Source organism: Zophobas morio, unplaced genomic scaffold (assembly GCF_036711695.1).
Source record: "Zophobas morio isolate AGI-343-1 ecotype UQ-CSIRO unplaced genomic scaffold, CSIRO_AGI_Zmor_V1 ptg000108l, whole genome shotgun sequence".
Classification (NCBI taxonomy): Eukaryota; Metazoa; Arthropoda; class Insecta; order Coleoptera; family Tenebrionidae; genus Zophobas; species Zophobas morio.
In genome coordinates this window covers 3812635-3831683 of record NW_026972213.1, presented here as the reverse complement: position 1 = coordinate 3831683, position 19049 = coordinate 3812635, and the positions used below count along the sequence as shown (strand labels likewise).

At 31.2% G+C, this 19049-nt stretch overlaps 2 protein-coding genes across 2 annotated transcripts in view; one reads left to right on the top strand and one right to left on the bottom strand.

Annotated features, from left to right (window-relative positions):
* Nucleotides 1–77: 77 nt before the first annotated feature.
* On the bottom strand, nucleotides 78–4713 carry LOC135144834 (peroxisomal membrane protein 11B). Its single transcript, XM_064076939.1, has 3 exons — nucleotides 4560–4713; nucleotides 4402–4511; nucleotides 78–4346 (listed from the first exon to the last, which is right to left on the bottom strand). Exons 1-3 carry the CDS (start codon nucleotides 4613–4615, stop codon nucleotides 3814–3816), a joined length of 699 nt encoding a protein of 232 aa, XP_063933009.1. The 5' UTR covers nucleotides 4616–4713; the 3' UTR covers nucleotides 78–3813.
* A 23-nt stretch (nucleotides 4714–4736) lies between these two features.
* Nucleotides 4737–19049, top strand: part of LOC135144833 (DNA-binding protein RFXANK-like) — a 33331-nt gene continuing 19018 nt past the window's right edge. The window contains exon 1 of the mRNA XM_064076938.1: nucleotides 4737–5372. Within this exon, the coding sequence (XP_063933008.1) occupies nucleotides 4827–5372 (546 nt within the window). The 5' untranslated portion in view covers nucleotides 4737–4826. The remainder of the gene's footprint in view (nucleotides 5373–19049) is intronic.

The following is a 19049-nucleotide window of genomic DNA, read 5'->3' as shown; positions in this document are numbered from 1 at the left end:
CGTAGTTAAGGTCGATATGTTATGGTCTAGTTCGGTCCTAATTTATTAATTGGTTGTGGGAAAAAATAGCGCTTAAATAAAAACAAACTTATATTTATATAAACACCCTTCCCATACAGTCACAACTACTTATATTTAACAAAACAAAAATTAGATAAGAAGTAATTATTGGCAAGAAAATATATCATGCATATAAAACGTATCACAAATACATAGTTTTATTAAAAATGCTGTATTAAAATTTATTTTGACCAAAAATCACCTGGAGATACCAACAATTTTTGTACACTGAACTTTCTCTGCCATGTAATGGCCTATAAATCCTAGGATTTAAAATCCAAAGGTACCACAAAATCATCATCTCCTTACTGAAACGTAAAACTAGAATTTTAGTTAACAGTAACTTTAAAGCTATCGGATTGGTATACGAGAAGTGTACGGAAACCATGATCCCTTCCCTTTTATCATAAAAACCACAATTACACCAACAAAATGTATAAAAAGCTTATTTTAAAACTAACAGATCCACTTTTTTAATTTAATGTCAACAGACATCGAAAACATATTAATTGTTGAATACAAACAAATAACAACTAACGCAAATGTTAACAAATAAACGTAATGCTTTCAGGCGATAAATATTGGCGTTTGCATAATTTGATAAATTTATATTTAGAAAATGCTACCTTTCACAAGTTTATCAGGTTATTCTTAACGTGACTTCTGACAGCAGACGATTTATGTTGAGTGAGTGTAGTGAATAACCTAATAGCCTAACATAACAAATACAAAAGATGACTTTTAAAAACTCAATCGTATGTTTTTGTACACAATTAATCAAGCAAATGACAATTTAATTTTTACGAAACAAAACAGACAACTAAAAAATAACGTCAAGATTATTTTTGACCTTTACCATGGTAAATCTTTGTACATAATTTCCAAAAAAAAAAATGAATACGGAACATCATTGATTATTTTAAAAGTACAATAAAAAAGGTACAGTTAAAAAGTGCACACAAAAGAGTGTATAGGTAGAATAGAATTTTTCTAATTTGAGACAAAATTCGTGAGTCATTCACAAGTAAATAGGAAGAAGGTATTGATAAGATAATTTTTACAACATTCAATTTACACTTATTAATTTATAATAATGAATGACACAGCAGTTGTTTTGGAATAAAATTCGTAACATAATGTTATCTCTGACAATGCATAAAAAAGATTTACTATTCATAATATTGTGTAAAATTCATTAACTAAAATAATGTTTATTGCATGTGTATGCGTTTATTGATATTTTTTAAAATTATATTATTGCTCAAAACCCATCACTTTATAGGTTTTATAAACACTTTAAACGTATGAAGTGCAGTAAAGAACGACTAGAAATATGTGAAAATAAATGAATGGTGGTACAAAAGTTATGAAAAAACTTTTTAGTATTCTTGCACTGTTGGATAAAGTCCCCGCGTCCGAAAAACAGAATTCTTGGTTAGAACATCACACCATCACTAATAAGTCAATGAGATTAAATATATCCACAAAAAAAAAATTTACTTTAATCTACAGGAAATAATTAACTTTTAAATTTCGATATTTTTTACCAATATTACACAAAGTACAAAGTACAAAGAACAAAAGCAACAATTTAGCTGTTTTAGATTACACAATAGCACTTTGTACGACGACCTTGACATTTATCTTCATAAGATTAGCAACCCTAATTTAAACAAAAACACTGTTATCGTTATATGCTGATTAACTTTGATTGTATTTATGTGTATTATGTATGTAATCGGTATTCTATTTTGATATATATGTCGTATTAAGATAATATTGTCTCTTGGAAATCAGTCGGATTATTGAAAAAATTCAAAATTCGACGAAAATGGATATGTGAGCACAGAAATCATGTAACCCAAAAAAAAATTCAAAATTTAGCCAGGAGTGTTTTAAAATGACAGAATATATTGGCACGCAAAATCCAAATATAGTGGGAAAATTTTTGGTAAATTTTATTGTAAATAGGATAAAAATGTAGTTTTTCTTCAGAGAAGGAAAAACTGTGAAATTGTAAAAGATGTTAGTAACCAAGTTATTATACTGGTATAGTGACGTATTAATGGATTAATGATTTGGGGTAGAAAAGTAGAAACCAACATAAAATGACAAGGAACTTTTAAATTTAGTTCGTCATTCGTTAATCTCTTCTGTGCATTCATCCTGATACGTTTAAATCTTATATTCTTTATCGTGATGGGCTAAATGTACAACAACATGTAAAACAAAATTAAAGCATGTTCTCAAAATTCATACTACAAAACAAAACACAAATATTTGTGAACAATACAAGAATAAATTCACTATTAACGATCAACTTAAATGTTTACAACTTTCGAAAATTCTTGCACTCAAGAATTGATGCTTTAATTTAGCGTTTCTCGTCGAGACTTTGTGACTAATTTAGTTTAATTTAAACGAAGTGGTAATTATTTGTTCAATAACAAAGTTACTATGAAATAATTATTCTCTGATTAAGGTCAAACAAACAAAATTTTACATACCATTTCCAACGTAAAGGCAACTAAAAACTGCTGATCATCCGCACAGTTCTTTCACCCTTTTATGTCAACCCTCTCACTGGTAGGGGTAGCGCGCCCGGTTGAATTTCGTCGTAAAGATTTCATGGTATGATGACATTATGATTGGAATGAGTGCTTGTCGTATAGTTGGTTGACTATAGCGTAAAAATATTTTTGTTTTTCGCGGGCTTTTTCTTGACTCCCAGTTTAATTTTGAACTGGAACACCATATTATTATTATTTGAATCACTTACACTTTCAAAATTTTCAAACCACGTATTTTCAAATGACGTACACGGCATAAAGTAGGTAAATAGTTTTAGTGTTATGTTAAAAATGCGTTTATTCACACAACCGAGAATCTTCTAAAACCGTTCATATTTATGAATAGACACATTAAGGGCTAAAATGTACTAAAATTTGAATACACTCGGACATAAATATAAAAGACTTAACAATACTTTGGCAGTTTATACCTTTTTGTACAAATAACAACAAGGAGGAGTTATGGAGAGAAAAATTATCGTTATATAAAATTTAATTTCAATGATAAACTTTTGACATTGCGTTAGGTAATTAAATATTTATTCGGTAGAAAACGTTGTGTAATGCGTAAACAACAAAAGTATCACCAAGGATAACATCACCAAATCATCTATGAAAAAGTCTAAATGTACATGTATGTGTTTATATGTGTATATTAAATCCATAAGGTATTTCGAAAACAAATATTTTAAAATACATGATTTAAATAATCCACTACAGAAATTCCAAACAATGTCAACATCTAGTCAAAAAGTGATGCGTTAAAGGTTATGTTGATTTTGATTTACGTCAAATTGAGGGCAGTAGTACCACCAAAAAATTGACAGGCACACTTTCCTCTACAATGGATGTGATGAAATTTTTAATTAATTAATTAATTATAATTAAATGGACGCAATTGGTACAATCGATTTGATTTTTTTTTTCATTTCAATATAAAATTATTATATTACATAGATATAGATACTAAAAATCTCACTTTAGAAAAAAAAATCCGCTTATTGCCTTATTAAAACAAATTGTGTAAGACATCCTGTAAAATGATTGTTGAAGTAATTATAAACTAATTAAAGCCTGATTTGTTCCCAACATTGACAACCAATGACCGTTTTATAAAAATATAATCACAAGTCAATCCAAATATTCCCATATAACCCCCAACCCCAACATATAAAAATAATAATTAAGCTGGAGACAATTTCATTTTCGGTTCTATAAGAACCAAAAGACCAGCAACAGAGGATACAACACCCAGCCACCCTATAGTACCAGATGATAGATTCACATGCCCCAGTGCGGTCAACGGTATGAAAAAATCACACCCATTTTTAACAGTGTCAATCATAACACTTCTATTACTCTGAAGCACCACCAGGGTGCGAGTAAAAATCTTACAAAGATCATTAATACTTTGAATACCATGATCAGGTACAATAGATTGTTTTTGTGCTCTAATAACACACGATATTTCATAAAAGTCCCTAACTAAATTCATTGTAATAGAGTACAACCAATACTTGTTTGCCATTCGACTCCATTTTTGTGTGTTAATGCTGCAGAGATCCGCTCGGCCCAACCACAACAGATGGTCGCCCAATAAAAACAATGACAGGGCAATTTTGCTCAAGATAAGAGTGTGTTTCACTGTTGCGTCAGGATGATCCAGTAATGGAAGAGTGGAATATATGGTGTCGATACATTTTCCAAATCTGAGCACTAAAATAAATTTTAATAACACTAACGTGGGCCGAATTGATATCATTAGACTCACACTTTCTAAATGTGCTTAATTGAAACTCTAAATTCTTGAACGCATTCACTCGATCTTTATTGCTGTGTTGTAATCTATGCCATAAAACCCTGCTCAAATACTGAAGTAACCTGAAAAGTGAGGTTAGAAACTTTAATGGACCTTAAAATTTATTATACCTGGCGATTTTATCTCTCCCAGCGGCTTGGCTATTTAACTTGACCAGAGTGTCCATCTTTACACGTGTAAAACCTGTCGTGATCCCTAATTAACTGGTCAAAGTAACAAAATTTTATCGCATCCACTTGACAAATCATTGTTTTGATGACAACAACAGAGACAGACTGATCACGTGGACAGTAGTGTGAGTGAGATGCCGTGAACGAGGTCGGGTCGTCAAAAGTCCGAATCCGAACGCCCAGAATCGCGAAATTTGCCATTTTTCAATGAATCGCGATATACAAGATGATTCCTCGAACGAAGAAATTGACATAAAACCGATTATTTCACCAAACGGTGCAACATGTGAAACTCCGATTGGTTTGTCACCCAACTTAACCAGCGGTCCCAAAAAGTGGTCGCCCGGGTCTCTCCAAGACGCGAACCGTAAGAGCGCGTTCCAGCCATATCGACAAAGTTTGTGTACTGTATTGACTAATCTGCAGCGGGGAAACACTCAAGCTGAGACGCCGGTGCCGCGTTCTGCTGATATAAATTTTCATACGAAAGCGGGACAAGGGGAGATTAATGAATATGATATTAATTATGAGAAGTCGGTGGATGTTCGTGACTGCAATGGGTTGACGGCGTTGCACTGGGCTGCTGCGTATGGACAGTATAATACCGTACTTCTGCTTCTTGCGAATGGCGCTGAAATTGATGTGTTGGGACCTGAAGAGGAGACGCCTTTGACTCTAGCTGCTAACGGGGGACACCACGACGTTATTCGGTTGCTCATTGACAAAGGAGCGAACGTCAATCACGCCGATCACGTAACTATTTTTTTTTATTTATGTATTCTACTGAACGTCTTAAATATCGATATCACTTGATTGCTAATTAGTTTACTTAACTTATAAGTCGTTTTCGAATATTGTTAATTTAAAAATATGAAATATAATTTGAAATGTTTCATTATTATTAGCTATTTGATGTAGTCTTCTAAATATCGTTTTTGATACACATGCACCGATTCAAATCACCTTAACCACAATGTTTATAATTGAGTTCTGCATAAAATTGGAGCAGTTGGTACCATGGTGCACAAACTTGAAGGCAGTTCAAAGTTCAAACTGTTCCAGAAGAAGGACAAATTAAAATACCTTTGTAATAGTATGTGTTAAAAAGTTATTAAAGAAAATTGTTAGCAACAAGTGGAAAAACTGATATTTTCAATTTATCAGTCACTTATTACTAATTTGACAGTGTATAAATAATACTAAAAGAAATCATTCTACGACAAATTCATAATACTGTATCCGAAAAATATATTTTTAATCACTTTACTACCACTTTTTCATTGAAAGCATTTTAGGTTACGGAACTGTCTTGTGAATCGTGTTTGTGCATTTGCCAAAATTGTCTGCATTTCAAAGAAAATGCACACGCCTTCTTTGTCTTTCTTCCAGGAATGAGTGGGGCCCAGTTTTTATTAAATTTCGTATTATTACGGTACCCAGTTCATATACGAAGATATATTATACAATACCTGTTACTAGCTCGTTTACAAAAATTGAAATATAAAATCCCCATTTGTATGTATGAAAATGAAACGAAATGTCTTAATCAGTTTAAGTAAGATTTTTTCAGGTTAAATAAATCACCAACACCCTATTATTAATTTAAGTATTAAATTTTAGTTATTATCCGTTCACGATCTTTATATAGTAGGGTTGGCCATGAAAATCTAGTGAGTTTGTTGGTATTCGATGCAGAAGAATAAAAATTCCCAGAACTTTTTTCGTTAGGTTATGTTTTATTGAATTAAAGTTTAAAAAATATGCCAGAAATATAAACATTGTTGCCGATACTTTCAGTCAGTAGCAATAGCCAAGTTAACGGTATCCATTTCTTAGAAAGCATAAAACTTTACGCTATTTAAAACAGTTATTCGGCTTTGAGTAAGTGTTTATTTCATATGTAAGGAACAAACACTAAAATTTCATTTAAACTTTGTTTTTGTATGAATGGGGGTTCTACATACGACTATTGTCGCATGCCACATTTAGCATCACATCTTTAATTCTCAATCATCAATTCGTTCTGCTCGCCCACTCTTCTTAGAAATGGAAATTTCGACCTTTGTGAACAGCCTATTTCCATACCTTTCAACTTCTTTTTTCAATTTTCTAAGATTACTAAAATGGTTGGTACAACAACCTTGCTCTTGTGCTTTGATGGGTTTAGCGCTTCTGAAACATTTTTCCGACCTTAAATTGAATGATTTATCTATATAGCTATTACTAATGGTTACGAAGTGCTCTTTATTTGCTTTTACTAAGTACTTCCAAACGCTTATTAATAAGAACGTTACTATACACCTTCTCCAGGTCCATGAAGAGTTACAAAAAAAATGAAAATGCTTAAAATTTGGTCAAAGTAACAACGTGGATGATCTAACTAAAATTATACTTATTTTGTTGTACGTCAGGTAGTTTTTCACATACTACCGTGGTAAATTTAGAACGAAAGATGCGCAAAAATATCACCCCCTGACAAGCTACAATTCACTCCATTTCCATTATTTCGCTATGAAAATCTGTATCATCGCCGTCATTTTCAAATTCAGATTCTGAATCAGATTCACCTAGCGAAATAATGAAAGGAGGTATAGATTCGTACGAAAGATTTCCCATATATTTTTCCCAATCTGCCAAAATAAGTTTTTCACAATGTTTACAAAAATTTTGCCACATGTTTGGAGTACATTTAGAAAGCGCCTCAAGCCATAAATTCTGCATCCTATTTTTTAATGAAGGTTGAGAATTTATATGCTTGTAGTAGTTCTTACCAAATCCCCACGCCGTTTCAATTGGATTATATTGACAATGGTACGGAGGTAATCTAAGAACTTCATGGCCACTTTCTCTTAATGTCTCGTCTACCAAATATCTTTTTTTTCTATTGTTTCTGAAGGGTTTAATTAAATCCCACAACTGTTTCTTCGAAAATTTTTTGTCAAATTCAACACTATGTTTAAAGAGCCATTCCTGCTGTTCACATTTTTTACTAGAAAAAGTGGGTGGTTTATGCAACTGAACCGAATGATAGGGTGTATTGTCTAAAACCACCACACATTTTTGGTTCAATTTTGCCAAAGCAGAAATGAGCTGATTAACGATCCAACTTTGAAAAATTGTCCCGTCCATCGTTTTATGATAGTCTCTATCGTTATTTTTTTAATTTAAAAAATTGTCACAACCATCCAAGAACCCCGTTAAACAACCCGCGTAGAGAATAGTAAACCTTGATCCTTCACTTTTAATTTTGGTGGGATTGCTTTTTAGATCAGTATCGTGCATCCAGCGACGAATGGACGAACTATTTTGATAGATCCATGTTTCATCGAAATACACGAAAGTCAAATTTTCACAAGAATTTAGAAACTGTAAATATGTTTTCAAAAAAGTAATTTTGGCTGCAACGACATGTTTTTGTTCACATAGAATTTTTCGACCATTTACTTCCCTGTGTTTATAACCTATTGACTTAAGAATTTTGTAGAAAATTTTAATAACATTTATACTATGCCAAATTTTGAGATGACGTCATCACATTGTTGATAGGGATAAATAAACAAATTTGGATTAGAATCAGTGGAGTAGTTTCAAAAATTATCAGTTAATAAACATCGACACAGAAAACGGACACACGCCAAACTGACAAACGGAATCGCGAGATCCATTTTTTCATACACTATACATGAAACGTCGAGAAAACATGAAAATAGCTATTCATCGAACGAACTCGACTACACTGAGGAAGTAAAAATTGAACAATTTCCGACAAGCAGCAAAGAAATATTGAAGTAGTCCCAAATTTCTTACGTTAACATTTAACACTAATTATGCATTTACTGTGTTCGCACGTCTGTTACCATGACAATACATATATGGAAAACAGATATATCTCCGCGTTTAGATAATTTATATTATTTACAGTCAAAATTAATACAACACATAAGTGTTTTATACTCTATTATAGTCGTAATTAAATGATCTATAAAAATTTGTCAAAAAATATACGTTGCAACTGGGGTTTATTGTTACAGATTTTAAGGGGTGATAGTTTGCATTGTTTTTATTACATTTACAGCTCAGACTTATTCCAAAAGAGTTATAGAATACACAAATTTCGTAGCCCACCTGTTGAAAATCGCTGGAATTTATCTGATATATTGAAATTAATACAATTGTTTTATTAGAAACCATGACAATAAATTCAGTAATAAAATAATAAAAAATAAAATTAACGGCTGATTGACAATTTATCAGTCAGTATCTGTCAGAAAATTTTAATATATTTAACATGGATGCCAGTGGGTACTTAATTAGAGAATTAGCGTTTCCCCCACAGACGGTTACCCTAAAAAAAACAAGATCTTCCAAGAGACGGGTTCATTGTTACTTAAAAGAGTCAAACGAGCTGATTAAGCGTAAATGACGAATTTGACCTATCCGGCTAGGCACCCACCCCAAAATACACTTTTCTCCTGTTCCATGATTCAAAATAGAATTTAAAAAATACCATGAATCCAAATTTGCATTCTTATGTCAGTGGCAATTTTGAGTGGTTGAAAATTATTTCCAAAATTCCAAGATATTCATTTACCAACACCAAGAAAACGAACATGATCATAATTTATGAAGAGTGTCAAAAAATGCTCTAGTGGCGGCAAATTGGTACCCCCAGAGATATCCTGAACGTAGACATCCAATAGATAAAATTTCCAAAAGACTTGAAATGAAATTACGAAACGATTGACCTGTGAGTGAACAGAGAAGTGTTTTAACCGCTACACGTTTGGACAACAGGATCTAAGTTTTGGAGAAGGTTTTACTCGTAGAAAATCCTCAACGGGTAATTGCGAGAAAAATTGGCATAAATTAATCTTCTATTTGTTGAAGACAAACAAATATCATATGACTTTCGTTCGTGAACTACGTACTTCGAGAGCCTGACGTTCCACGAAAATTAGAATTTTGCAGTTTTGTTCGGAAACAGCTGCTAAATAATCTCAATTTCATCAGAAACATTTTATTTAGTGATGGGGCCAAATTTTCGAACAATTCAGTGTAAATAAACACAACTTATATTATTATGCACAAGAAAATCCGCGATGGATTCGTGAAACTCCTTGTCAGAGAATTGTTTTCATTAACTTTTATTAATATTTTAATAGCCACGCGTGCCAGTGACACTTTGTTTTGACGTTTTTAAAATCACAAACGTCGTGGATTTGTGATATTTTTGAAATCATAGTGCAAACCAAACAATAAATGAATAATGTATTTCCAGTTTCCGCTAACCACAAATTACATTCGTCATTTAGACTGAATCACCCTGTGTTTGCGTTGCGGCACCGGCCCCATATGTTGTCTTTGCCATTTCTATTGAAACACCACCTGTTGATTTTGCTTAAAATTTAGCAATTAGTAACAGCTTTCGGTTGATTGACAACGGCTTTTAGTTAGAAAATTGTCTGAATATGAACGTTGCCAAATTTACGACTAACAAGTGGTGTTTCAATAGAAATGGCAAACACTATATATACATCATTTTTGGATTGTATTAAATCCAACTTCTCCCTTCAAGCTCAAAACAGTGATGTTTATAGATTTTCAATATTTCGTTCCATTCCAAGATATAAGACCTGGAAGTTTGATCTGAGACACCTCTATTATAAAATATATAGTTGAAATCTGAGGTAATTTAGTTAAATTTTATGAATAAGAAGTATTTTTTTATTGACCAAATAATAAATTTCTTATTATATGAGAAACTGCTATTTATAAGCTGAATAATAATCAACGTATTGTTAAAATTGTTATCTCTCCGCATTTTAATGTCAGGTGGACCGATATATCTAAGTATACATAGTTGAGCGTACCAAAGGTATTATTACATGTGGTGTAGACACAGAGCATATAACTGCCACAATGTACACATAACTAATAGCAAATAGTTTTTTCCAGCTAAAAATCAGTTTTTGGATTATGTTATCAGTACCTTTAGTATTTTTTGATGTCACATGCGTATCATATAGTATTAAGATATATATATATATATATATATATATATATGTTAATGATAACTTTCGACCTCAAATTCTCTCACGTATATATACTTTTGGGCTCAAATTGGAAGTTTCGGCCTCGCCGTAGCTTTTGAGGCCGAAGTGACTCACACATTCAACGTAACATTTGGACTCACGCATATCCAGTGACATCTTTTAACAGTAATTTTAACAATTTTGGTTTGAGAAAAGATTGTTAAGTATAAAAGTTGGTTGCATAGATGATTTACTTAACAAAGCTAATATTATGACTAGGTTTTATATAAATGCGGGAAGTTGTTTGAAGGTAGTAATTTCCAGAAGAATGTTGGAAATTTATCTAAAATTAAAGAAAATATAAAGCAACTGAAAACAATTGGACAGTAGAAGAGCCAAAAATTCAGAAAGAAGTTAGAGAGTAAGAAAGAAAAAAAAAAGATACACAACAGCTATAGAATGTAAGAAACGGAAAGTTGAGGACATGGAATGAAGACAGGGAAATTTGGATGAAAAATTTTACAAAGAGAGTTGGAATTAACTGAGCAAGGAAGCATAAAGAGAAGGGGTGGTAATTATAAAAAAAATAGAGAGGGAATGGAAAAGAAAAGCGGGGAGGACAAATGGGGTTTAAAATTGCTTGTTTGAAATATTGCATTATTAAGAAAAATAAACAGAATTTATTTAATGAGTACATAAAATTTTGATTTTGTGTGATTAACAGAAACATGGATACTAAAGAGTAAGGGGAATAAATTGAACAAGGAAAAAGGAAAAGTTGAGGGTGAAGCAAGTGGGGGATCCATAACAGGGGTGACAAAAGATATAAAACAAATCGAAGAGCGGGTAATAGAAGTGGAACGCATAGTGGAAAGAAAGATAAAAGAAAAAAAGAATTTGCATATTGTATTGCATTGGAATTACAAAAAATTTGAAGAAAAAAATTTAAGAAAAAATTGAAGAGTCTAACGAAGAATTTCTTCTGATAGGAGATGGTTTTAACGCCAAAATAGGCAACAAAAGCAGGGAATATAGCGGAGAACGCACAGAAAAATCTAAAGATAAAATTTTAAATAAAGACAGAAAATTTCTATGGAAATTAATTGAAGAAAGAGTTTGGTAGTCTTGAATGGGGTGAAGGAGGGGGATGAAGATAAAGAATTTACCTGTATATGTAACCCAGTAGCTGATGAAGAAGCCGAAACATTTAAATTAGGAGAAAGAATTGATTCCGACCACATGCTATAAGAAGTAAAATTGAGGGATAGAAGTAGAAAAGTCGGAGTCACAAATAAGGAAGTAGATAAAAAGGAGAAGGGAACTGAGCATTATAAAAGATGTTGGAAATTGAATTCAAAAGAAGTAAGCTAAAATAAAATAGAAGAATTAAAAATAACAACTGAAAAAGCAGCAATAAGAAAAGCATTTATAACGAAGAAATCAGAAAAGAGAAACAAATGGCGGGTTAATAGATGCAGAGATTTAAAAACATAAGAAAGAAAATGTTTACGAAGGTGTAAAAAGGGAAAGATAAAAAAGAAGAGTACTGTCCAGCAAGAAATAATAACAGGTCGGTGTGAATAAAAAAAGAAGAGATTCCGAAAGAAGAAATAAAATAAAAGCCATAAAATCAGAGCAAGAACCAAAATAAGGAAAAACAAAAACATGATCAGTGAAGAAATGCTAATAATACAATGGAAGTACCATTTCATGAAACTAATGAGTGGAAATGAGAGTACTGTAGCGCAAAAGAGTTAAACCGAGAATGCTGAGAGAGAAAGAATGGCCGAACATTACAGTGGAAAAAATATGGAAACAAGTTGGAGGGTCGAAAAGAGGGAAAAGACCAGGGAGGAATGGATTGGTAAATGATGTATGGACGTTTAGAACGGATGATTTGATTGAAAGACTGTGTGAAATAATGAATGAGATGTGGAAAAGTAAAGGTCTCCTCGAAAGTGGCAACAAGGACAAATATGTCCAATGGCGAGTATAAAGGAACCTAGGTACAATGGGGGTTATACTCGTCTAAAGATAATATCAGAAACAACGCCAAGGTACCTAGAGAGAGAAAGAACGAAGGAGAAAAAGTAATTGCTAGACAGAGGGGTGGACATGAAGAAAGAAACAATAACTTTTGCTTAAGCGAAAGCAGAAGAATATATAGGATGTGTGGAGAAGTGCAAGAGACTTTAGAATACATGCTACAAGACTAGAGCGAAATTAAAGAAAAAAGGAAAGTATAACAGAAATATTGAATGAAGATGGAAGAGAAGCAGGGTGGATGAAAGGAGTGGAAAAGAGCGGAGTAAGGCTGGAGCAAAGGGGATGCGATAAAAGAAGTAAATTGTAAAATCCTTGATTGTTGACCATTATTATTGCTATATCACACCAAAATAGTATAAATAAAAATAAATAATTGGCAGAGTGGTGAACTATCTAGCCTAAAATTATTTTCATCTTTTGTACAATTCGGCCTCACAGAATCGTAGAAAACAACTTTCAAACTTACAACCCAAGCTAAAATTAACTTAATAGCAGTTATTTTAATAACAAATAAGAGAAATAAACCTACAAGAAAAAGTCATAATTGTGTTATTAATTATGAAGTAACTATTAAAAAAATCTAAAGATTGTGATGCCAAAAGTTACTTTAAATCAAATAATGGCTTTCATCCATAGAAACTTTTGGCCTCATAATTACATGACGAATAACTTTCGGACTCATGTGCTAACATACATTAAAGTAAAAGGTACATGAATAAATCTAAAATCGGAAACCCAAAATTTGGTCAAATCGAGGCAGTAAAATTCATGTGAATCAATATTCGGTGCTATATATTCAGGCACACCCCCAAGTGTAAAGATTCAGATTTTTTCCATAAAACGAAACATTTTCTATAAGGTTAAGACAAAATTACGACTGTGAATGGTAGAAGTATCTGTAGACGCATTCATAAAAATATTTTTTATTCAAAGTTAAAGTGATAATTTAAATTTTTTAAATACTTGCTACTTAGCCAAATATAAAGGACGACAGGTCCAAAGTTGCTATAAATGAGCTAATTATTTTGATATGTTTGTTTCCATATTAGCGTGGGTATAAATTTGGGTTAGGTAGTTCAGCAATCAAACAATTATTTATTTTTATTTATACTATTTTGGTGATACCAGTTTCAGGGTTCATCCCCTTTCTCAGCCACCTCGTCAGTAGACTTATAACACATTAAAAATGTCAATATTTGGTTAGATTTTTAGACTTATTAGTGTTAATATTATCTGGAAATTGATGTGCCGTTTTTTGATCCTAAAATACTTGATTATTGACCATTATTCTTGCTATACCACACGAAAATAGTATAAATAAAAATAAATAATTGGCTGAATGTTGAACTATCTAACCTAAAATTATTTTCATCTTTTGTAAACTTTGGCCTCACAGAATCGTAGAAAACAACTTTCAAACTTACAACCCAAGCTAAAATTAACTTAATAGCAGTTATTTTAATAACAAATAAGAGAAATAAACCTACGAGAAAAAGTCATAATTGTGTTATTAATTATGAAGTAACTATTAAAAAAATCTAAAGATTGTGATGCCAAAAGTTACTTTAAATCAAATAATGGCTTTCATCCATAGAAACTTTTGGCCTCATAATTACATGACGAATAACTTTCGGACTCATGTGCTAACATACATTAAAGTACAAGGTACATGAATAAATCTAAAATCGGAAATCCAAAATTTGGTCAAATCGAGGCAGTAAAATTCATGTGAATCAATATTCGGTGCTATATATTCAGGCACACCCCCAAGTGTAAAGATTCAGATTTTTTCCATAATACGAAACATTTTGTATGAAGTTAAAACAAAATTAGACTGTGAATGGTAGAAGTATCTGTAGACGCATTCATAAAAATATTTTTTATTCAAAGTTAAAGTGATAATTTACATTTTTTAAATACTTGCTACTTAGCCAAATATAAAGGACGACAGGTCCAAAGTTGCTATTAATGAGCCAATTATTTTGATATGTTTGTTTCCATATTAGCGTGGGTATAAAGTTGGGTTAGGTAGTTCTGCAATCAACCAATTATTTATTTTTATTTATACTATTTTGGTGATACCAGTTTCAGGGTTCATCCCCTTCCTCAGCCACCTCGTCAGTAAACCTATAACACTTTAAAAAATTCAATATTTGGTTAAATTTTTAGACTTATTAGTGTTAATATTATCAGGAATTTGATCTGCCGTTTTTTGAGCCTAAAATACTTGATTGTTGACCATTATTCTTGCTATACCACACGAAAATAGTATAAATAAAAATAAATAATTGGCAGAGTGTTGAACTATCTAACCTAAAATTATTTTCATCTTTTGTAGACTTTGGCCTCACAGAATCGTAGAAAACAACTTTCAAACTTACAACCCAAGCTAAAATTAACTTAATAGCAGTTATTTTAATAACAAATAAGAGAAATAAACCTACAAGAAAAAGTCATAATTGTGTTATTAATTATGAAGTAACTATTAAAAAAAAATCTAAAGATTGTGATGCCAAAAGTTACTTTAAATCAAATAATGGCTTTCATCCATAGAAACTTTTGGCCTCATAATTACATGACGAATAACTTTCGGACTCATGTGCTAACATACATTAAAGTACAAGGTACATGAATAAATCTAAAATCGGAAACCCAAAATTTGGTCAAATCGAGGCAGTAAAATTCATGTGAATCAATATTCGGTGCTATATATTCAGGCACACCCCCAAGTGTAAATATTCAGATTTTTTCCATAATACGAAACATTTTGTATGAAGTTAAGACAAAATTAGACTATGAATGGTAGAAGAATCTGTAGACGCATTCATAAAAATATTTTTTTATTCAAAGTTAAAGTGATAATTTAAATTTTTTAAGTACTTGCTACTTAGACAAATATAAAATACGAGAGTTCGAAAGTTGCTATAAATGAGCTAATTATTTTGATATGTGTGTTTCCATATTAGCGTGGGTATAAAGTTGGGTTAGGTAGTTCTGCAATCAACCAATTATTTATTTTTATTTATACTATTTTGGTGATACCAGTTTCAGGGTTCATCCCCTTTTTTAGCCACCTCGTCAGTAGACTTATAACACATTAAAAATGTCAATATTTGGTTAGATTTTTAGACTTATTAGTGTTAATATTATCTGGAAATTGATGTGCCGTTTTTTGATCCTAAAATACTTGATTTTTGACCATTATTCTTGCTATACCACACGAAAATAGTATAAATAAAAATAAATAATTGGCTGAATGTTGAACTATCTAACCTAAAATTATTTTCATCTTTTGTAGACTTTGGCCTCACAGAATCGTAGAGAACAACATTCAAACTTACAACCCAAGCTAAAATTAACTTAATCGCAGTTATTTTAATAACAAATAAGAGAAATAAACCTACAAGAAAAAGTCATAATTGTGTTATTAATTATGAAGTAACTATTAAAAAAATCTAAAGATTGTGATGCCAAAAGTTACTTTAAATCAAATAATGGCTTTCATCCATAGAAACTTTTGGCCTCATAATTATATGACGAATAACTTTCGGACTCATGTGCTAACATACATTAAAGTACAAGGTACATGAATAAATCTAAAATCGGAAACCCAAAATTTGGTCAAATCGAGGCAGTAAAATTCATGTGAATCAATATTCGGTGCTATATATTCAGGCACACCCCCAAGTGTAAAGATTCAGATTTTTTCCATAAAACCAAACATTTTGTATGAAGTTAAAACAAAATTACGACTGTGAATGGTAGAAGTATCTGTAGACGCATTCATAAAAATATTTTTTATTCAAAGTTAAAGTGATAATTTACATTTTTTAAATACTTGCTACTTAGCCAAATATAAAGGACGACAGGTCCAAAGTTGCTATTAATGAGCCAATTATTTTGATATGTTTGTTTCCATATTAGCGTGGGTATAAAGTTGGGTTAGGTAGTTCTGCAATCAACCAATTATTTATTTTTATTTATACTATTTTGGTGATACCAGTTTCAGGGTTCATCCCCTTCCTCAGCCACCTCGTCAGTAAACCTATAACACTTTAAAAAAGTCAATATTTGGTTAAATTTTTAGACTTATTAGTGTTAATATTATCAGGAATTTGATCTGCCGTTTTTTGAGCCTAAAATACTTGATTGTTGACCATTATTCTTGCTATACCACACGAAAATAGTATAAATAAAAATAAATAATTGGCAGAGTGTTGAACTATCTAACCTAAAATTATTTTCATCTTTTGTAGACTTTGGCCTCACAGAATCGTAGAAAACAACTTTCAAACTTACAACCCAAGCTAAAATTAACTTAATAGCAGTTATTTTAATAACAAATAAGAGAAATAAACCTACAAGAAAAAGTCATAATTGTGTTATTAATTATGAAGTAACTATTAAAAAAAAATCTAAAGATTGTGATGCCAAAAGTTACTTTAAATCAAATAATGGCTTTCATCCATAGAAACTTTTGGCCTCATAATTACATGACGAATAACTTTCGGACTCATGTGCTAACATACATTAAAGTACAAGGTACATGAATAAATCTAAAATCGGAAACCCAAAATTTGGTCAAATCGAGGCAGTAAAATTCATGTGAATCAATATTCGGTGCTATATATTCAGGCACACCCCCAAGTGTAAATATTCAGATTTTTTCCATAATACGAAACATTTTGTATGAAGTTAAGACAAAATTAGACTATGAATGGTAGAAGAATCTGTAGACGCATTCATAAAAATATTTTTTTATTCAAAGTTAAAGTGATAATTTAAATTTTTTAAGTACTTGCTACTTAGACAAATATAAAATACGAGAGTTCGAAAGTTGCTATAAATGAGCTAATTATTTTGATATGTGTGTTTCCATATTAGCGTGGGTATAAAGTTGGGTTAGGTAGTTCTGCAATCAACCAATTATTTATTTTTATTTATACTATTTTGGTGATACCAGTTTCAGGGTTCATCCCCTTTTTTAGCCACCTCGTCAGTAGACTTATAACACATTAAAAATGTCAATATTTGGTTAGATTTTTAGACTTATTAGTGTTAATATTATCTGGAAATTGATGTGCCGTTTTTTGATCCTAAAATACTTGATTTTTGACCATTATTCTTGCTATACCACACGAAAATAGTATAAATAAAAATAAATAATTGGCTGAATGTTGAACTATCTAACCTAAAATTATTTTCATCTTTTGTAGACTTTGGCCTCACAGAATCGTAGAGAACAACATTCAAACTTACAACCCAAGCTAAAATTAACTTAATCGCAGTTATTTTAATAACAAATAAGAGAAATAAACCTACAAGAAAAAGTCATAATTGTGTTATTAATTATGAAGTAACTATTAAAAAAATCTAAAGATTGTGATGCCAAAAGTTACTTTAAATCAAATAATGGCTTTCATCCATAGAAACTTTTGGCCTCATAATTATATGACGAATAACTTTCGGACTCATGTGCTAACATACATTAAAGTACAAGGTACATGAATAAATCTAAAATCGGAAACCCAAAATTTGGTCAAATCGAGGCAGTAAAATTCATGTGAATCAATATTCGGTGCTATATATTCAGGCACACCCCCAAGTGTAAAGATTCAGATTTTTTCCATAAAACCAAACATTTTGTATGAAGTTAAAACAAAATTACGACTGTGAATGGTAGAAGTATCTGTAGACGCATTCATAAAAATATTTTTTATTCAAAGTTAAAGTGATAATTTACATTTTTTAAATACTTGCTACTTAGCCAAATATAAAGGACGACAGGTCCAAAGTTGCTATTAATGAGCCAATTATTTTGATATGTTTGTTTCCATATTAGCGTGGGTATAAAGTTGGGTTAGGTAGTTCTGCAATCAACCAATTATTTATTTTTATTTATACTATTTTGGTGATACCAGTTTCAGGGTTCATCCCCTTTCTCAGCCACCTCGTCAGTAGACTTATAACACATTAAAAATGTCAATATTTGGTTAGATTTTTAGACTTATTAGTGTTAATATTATCTGGAAATTGATGTGCCGTTTTTTGATCCTAAAATACTTGATTTTTGACCATTATTCTTGCTATACCACACGAAAATAGTATAAATAAAAATAAATAATTGGCTGAATGTTGAACTATCTAACCTAAAATTATTTTCATCTTTTGTAGACTTTGGCCTCACAGAATCGTAGAGAACAACTTTCAAACTTACAACCCAAGCTAAAATTAACTTAATCGCAGTTATTTTAATAACAAATAAGAGAAATAAACCTACAAGAAAAAGTCATAATTGTGTTATTAATTATGAAGTAACTATTAAAAAAATCTAAAGATTGTGATGCCAAAA

Excerpts from the sequence above, each read along its gene's own strand:
- LOC135144834 (XM_064076939.1), bottom strand. The coding sequence starts at position 4,615 with ATGGACACTCTGGTCAAGTTAAATAGCCAAGCCGCTGGGAGAGATAAA. Across the intron at positions 4,512-4,559 it reads GGGAGAGATAAAATCGCCAG|GTTACTTCAGTATTTGAGCA; the intron begins GTATAATAAATT and ends CTCACTTTTCAG. Across the intron at positions 4,347-4,401 it reads ATTAAGCACATTTAGAAAGT|TGCTCAGATTTGGAAAATGT; the intron begins GTGAGTCTAATG and ends AATTTATTTTAG.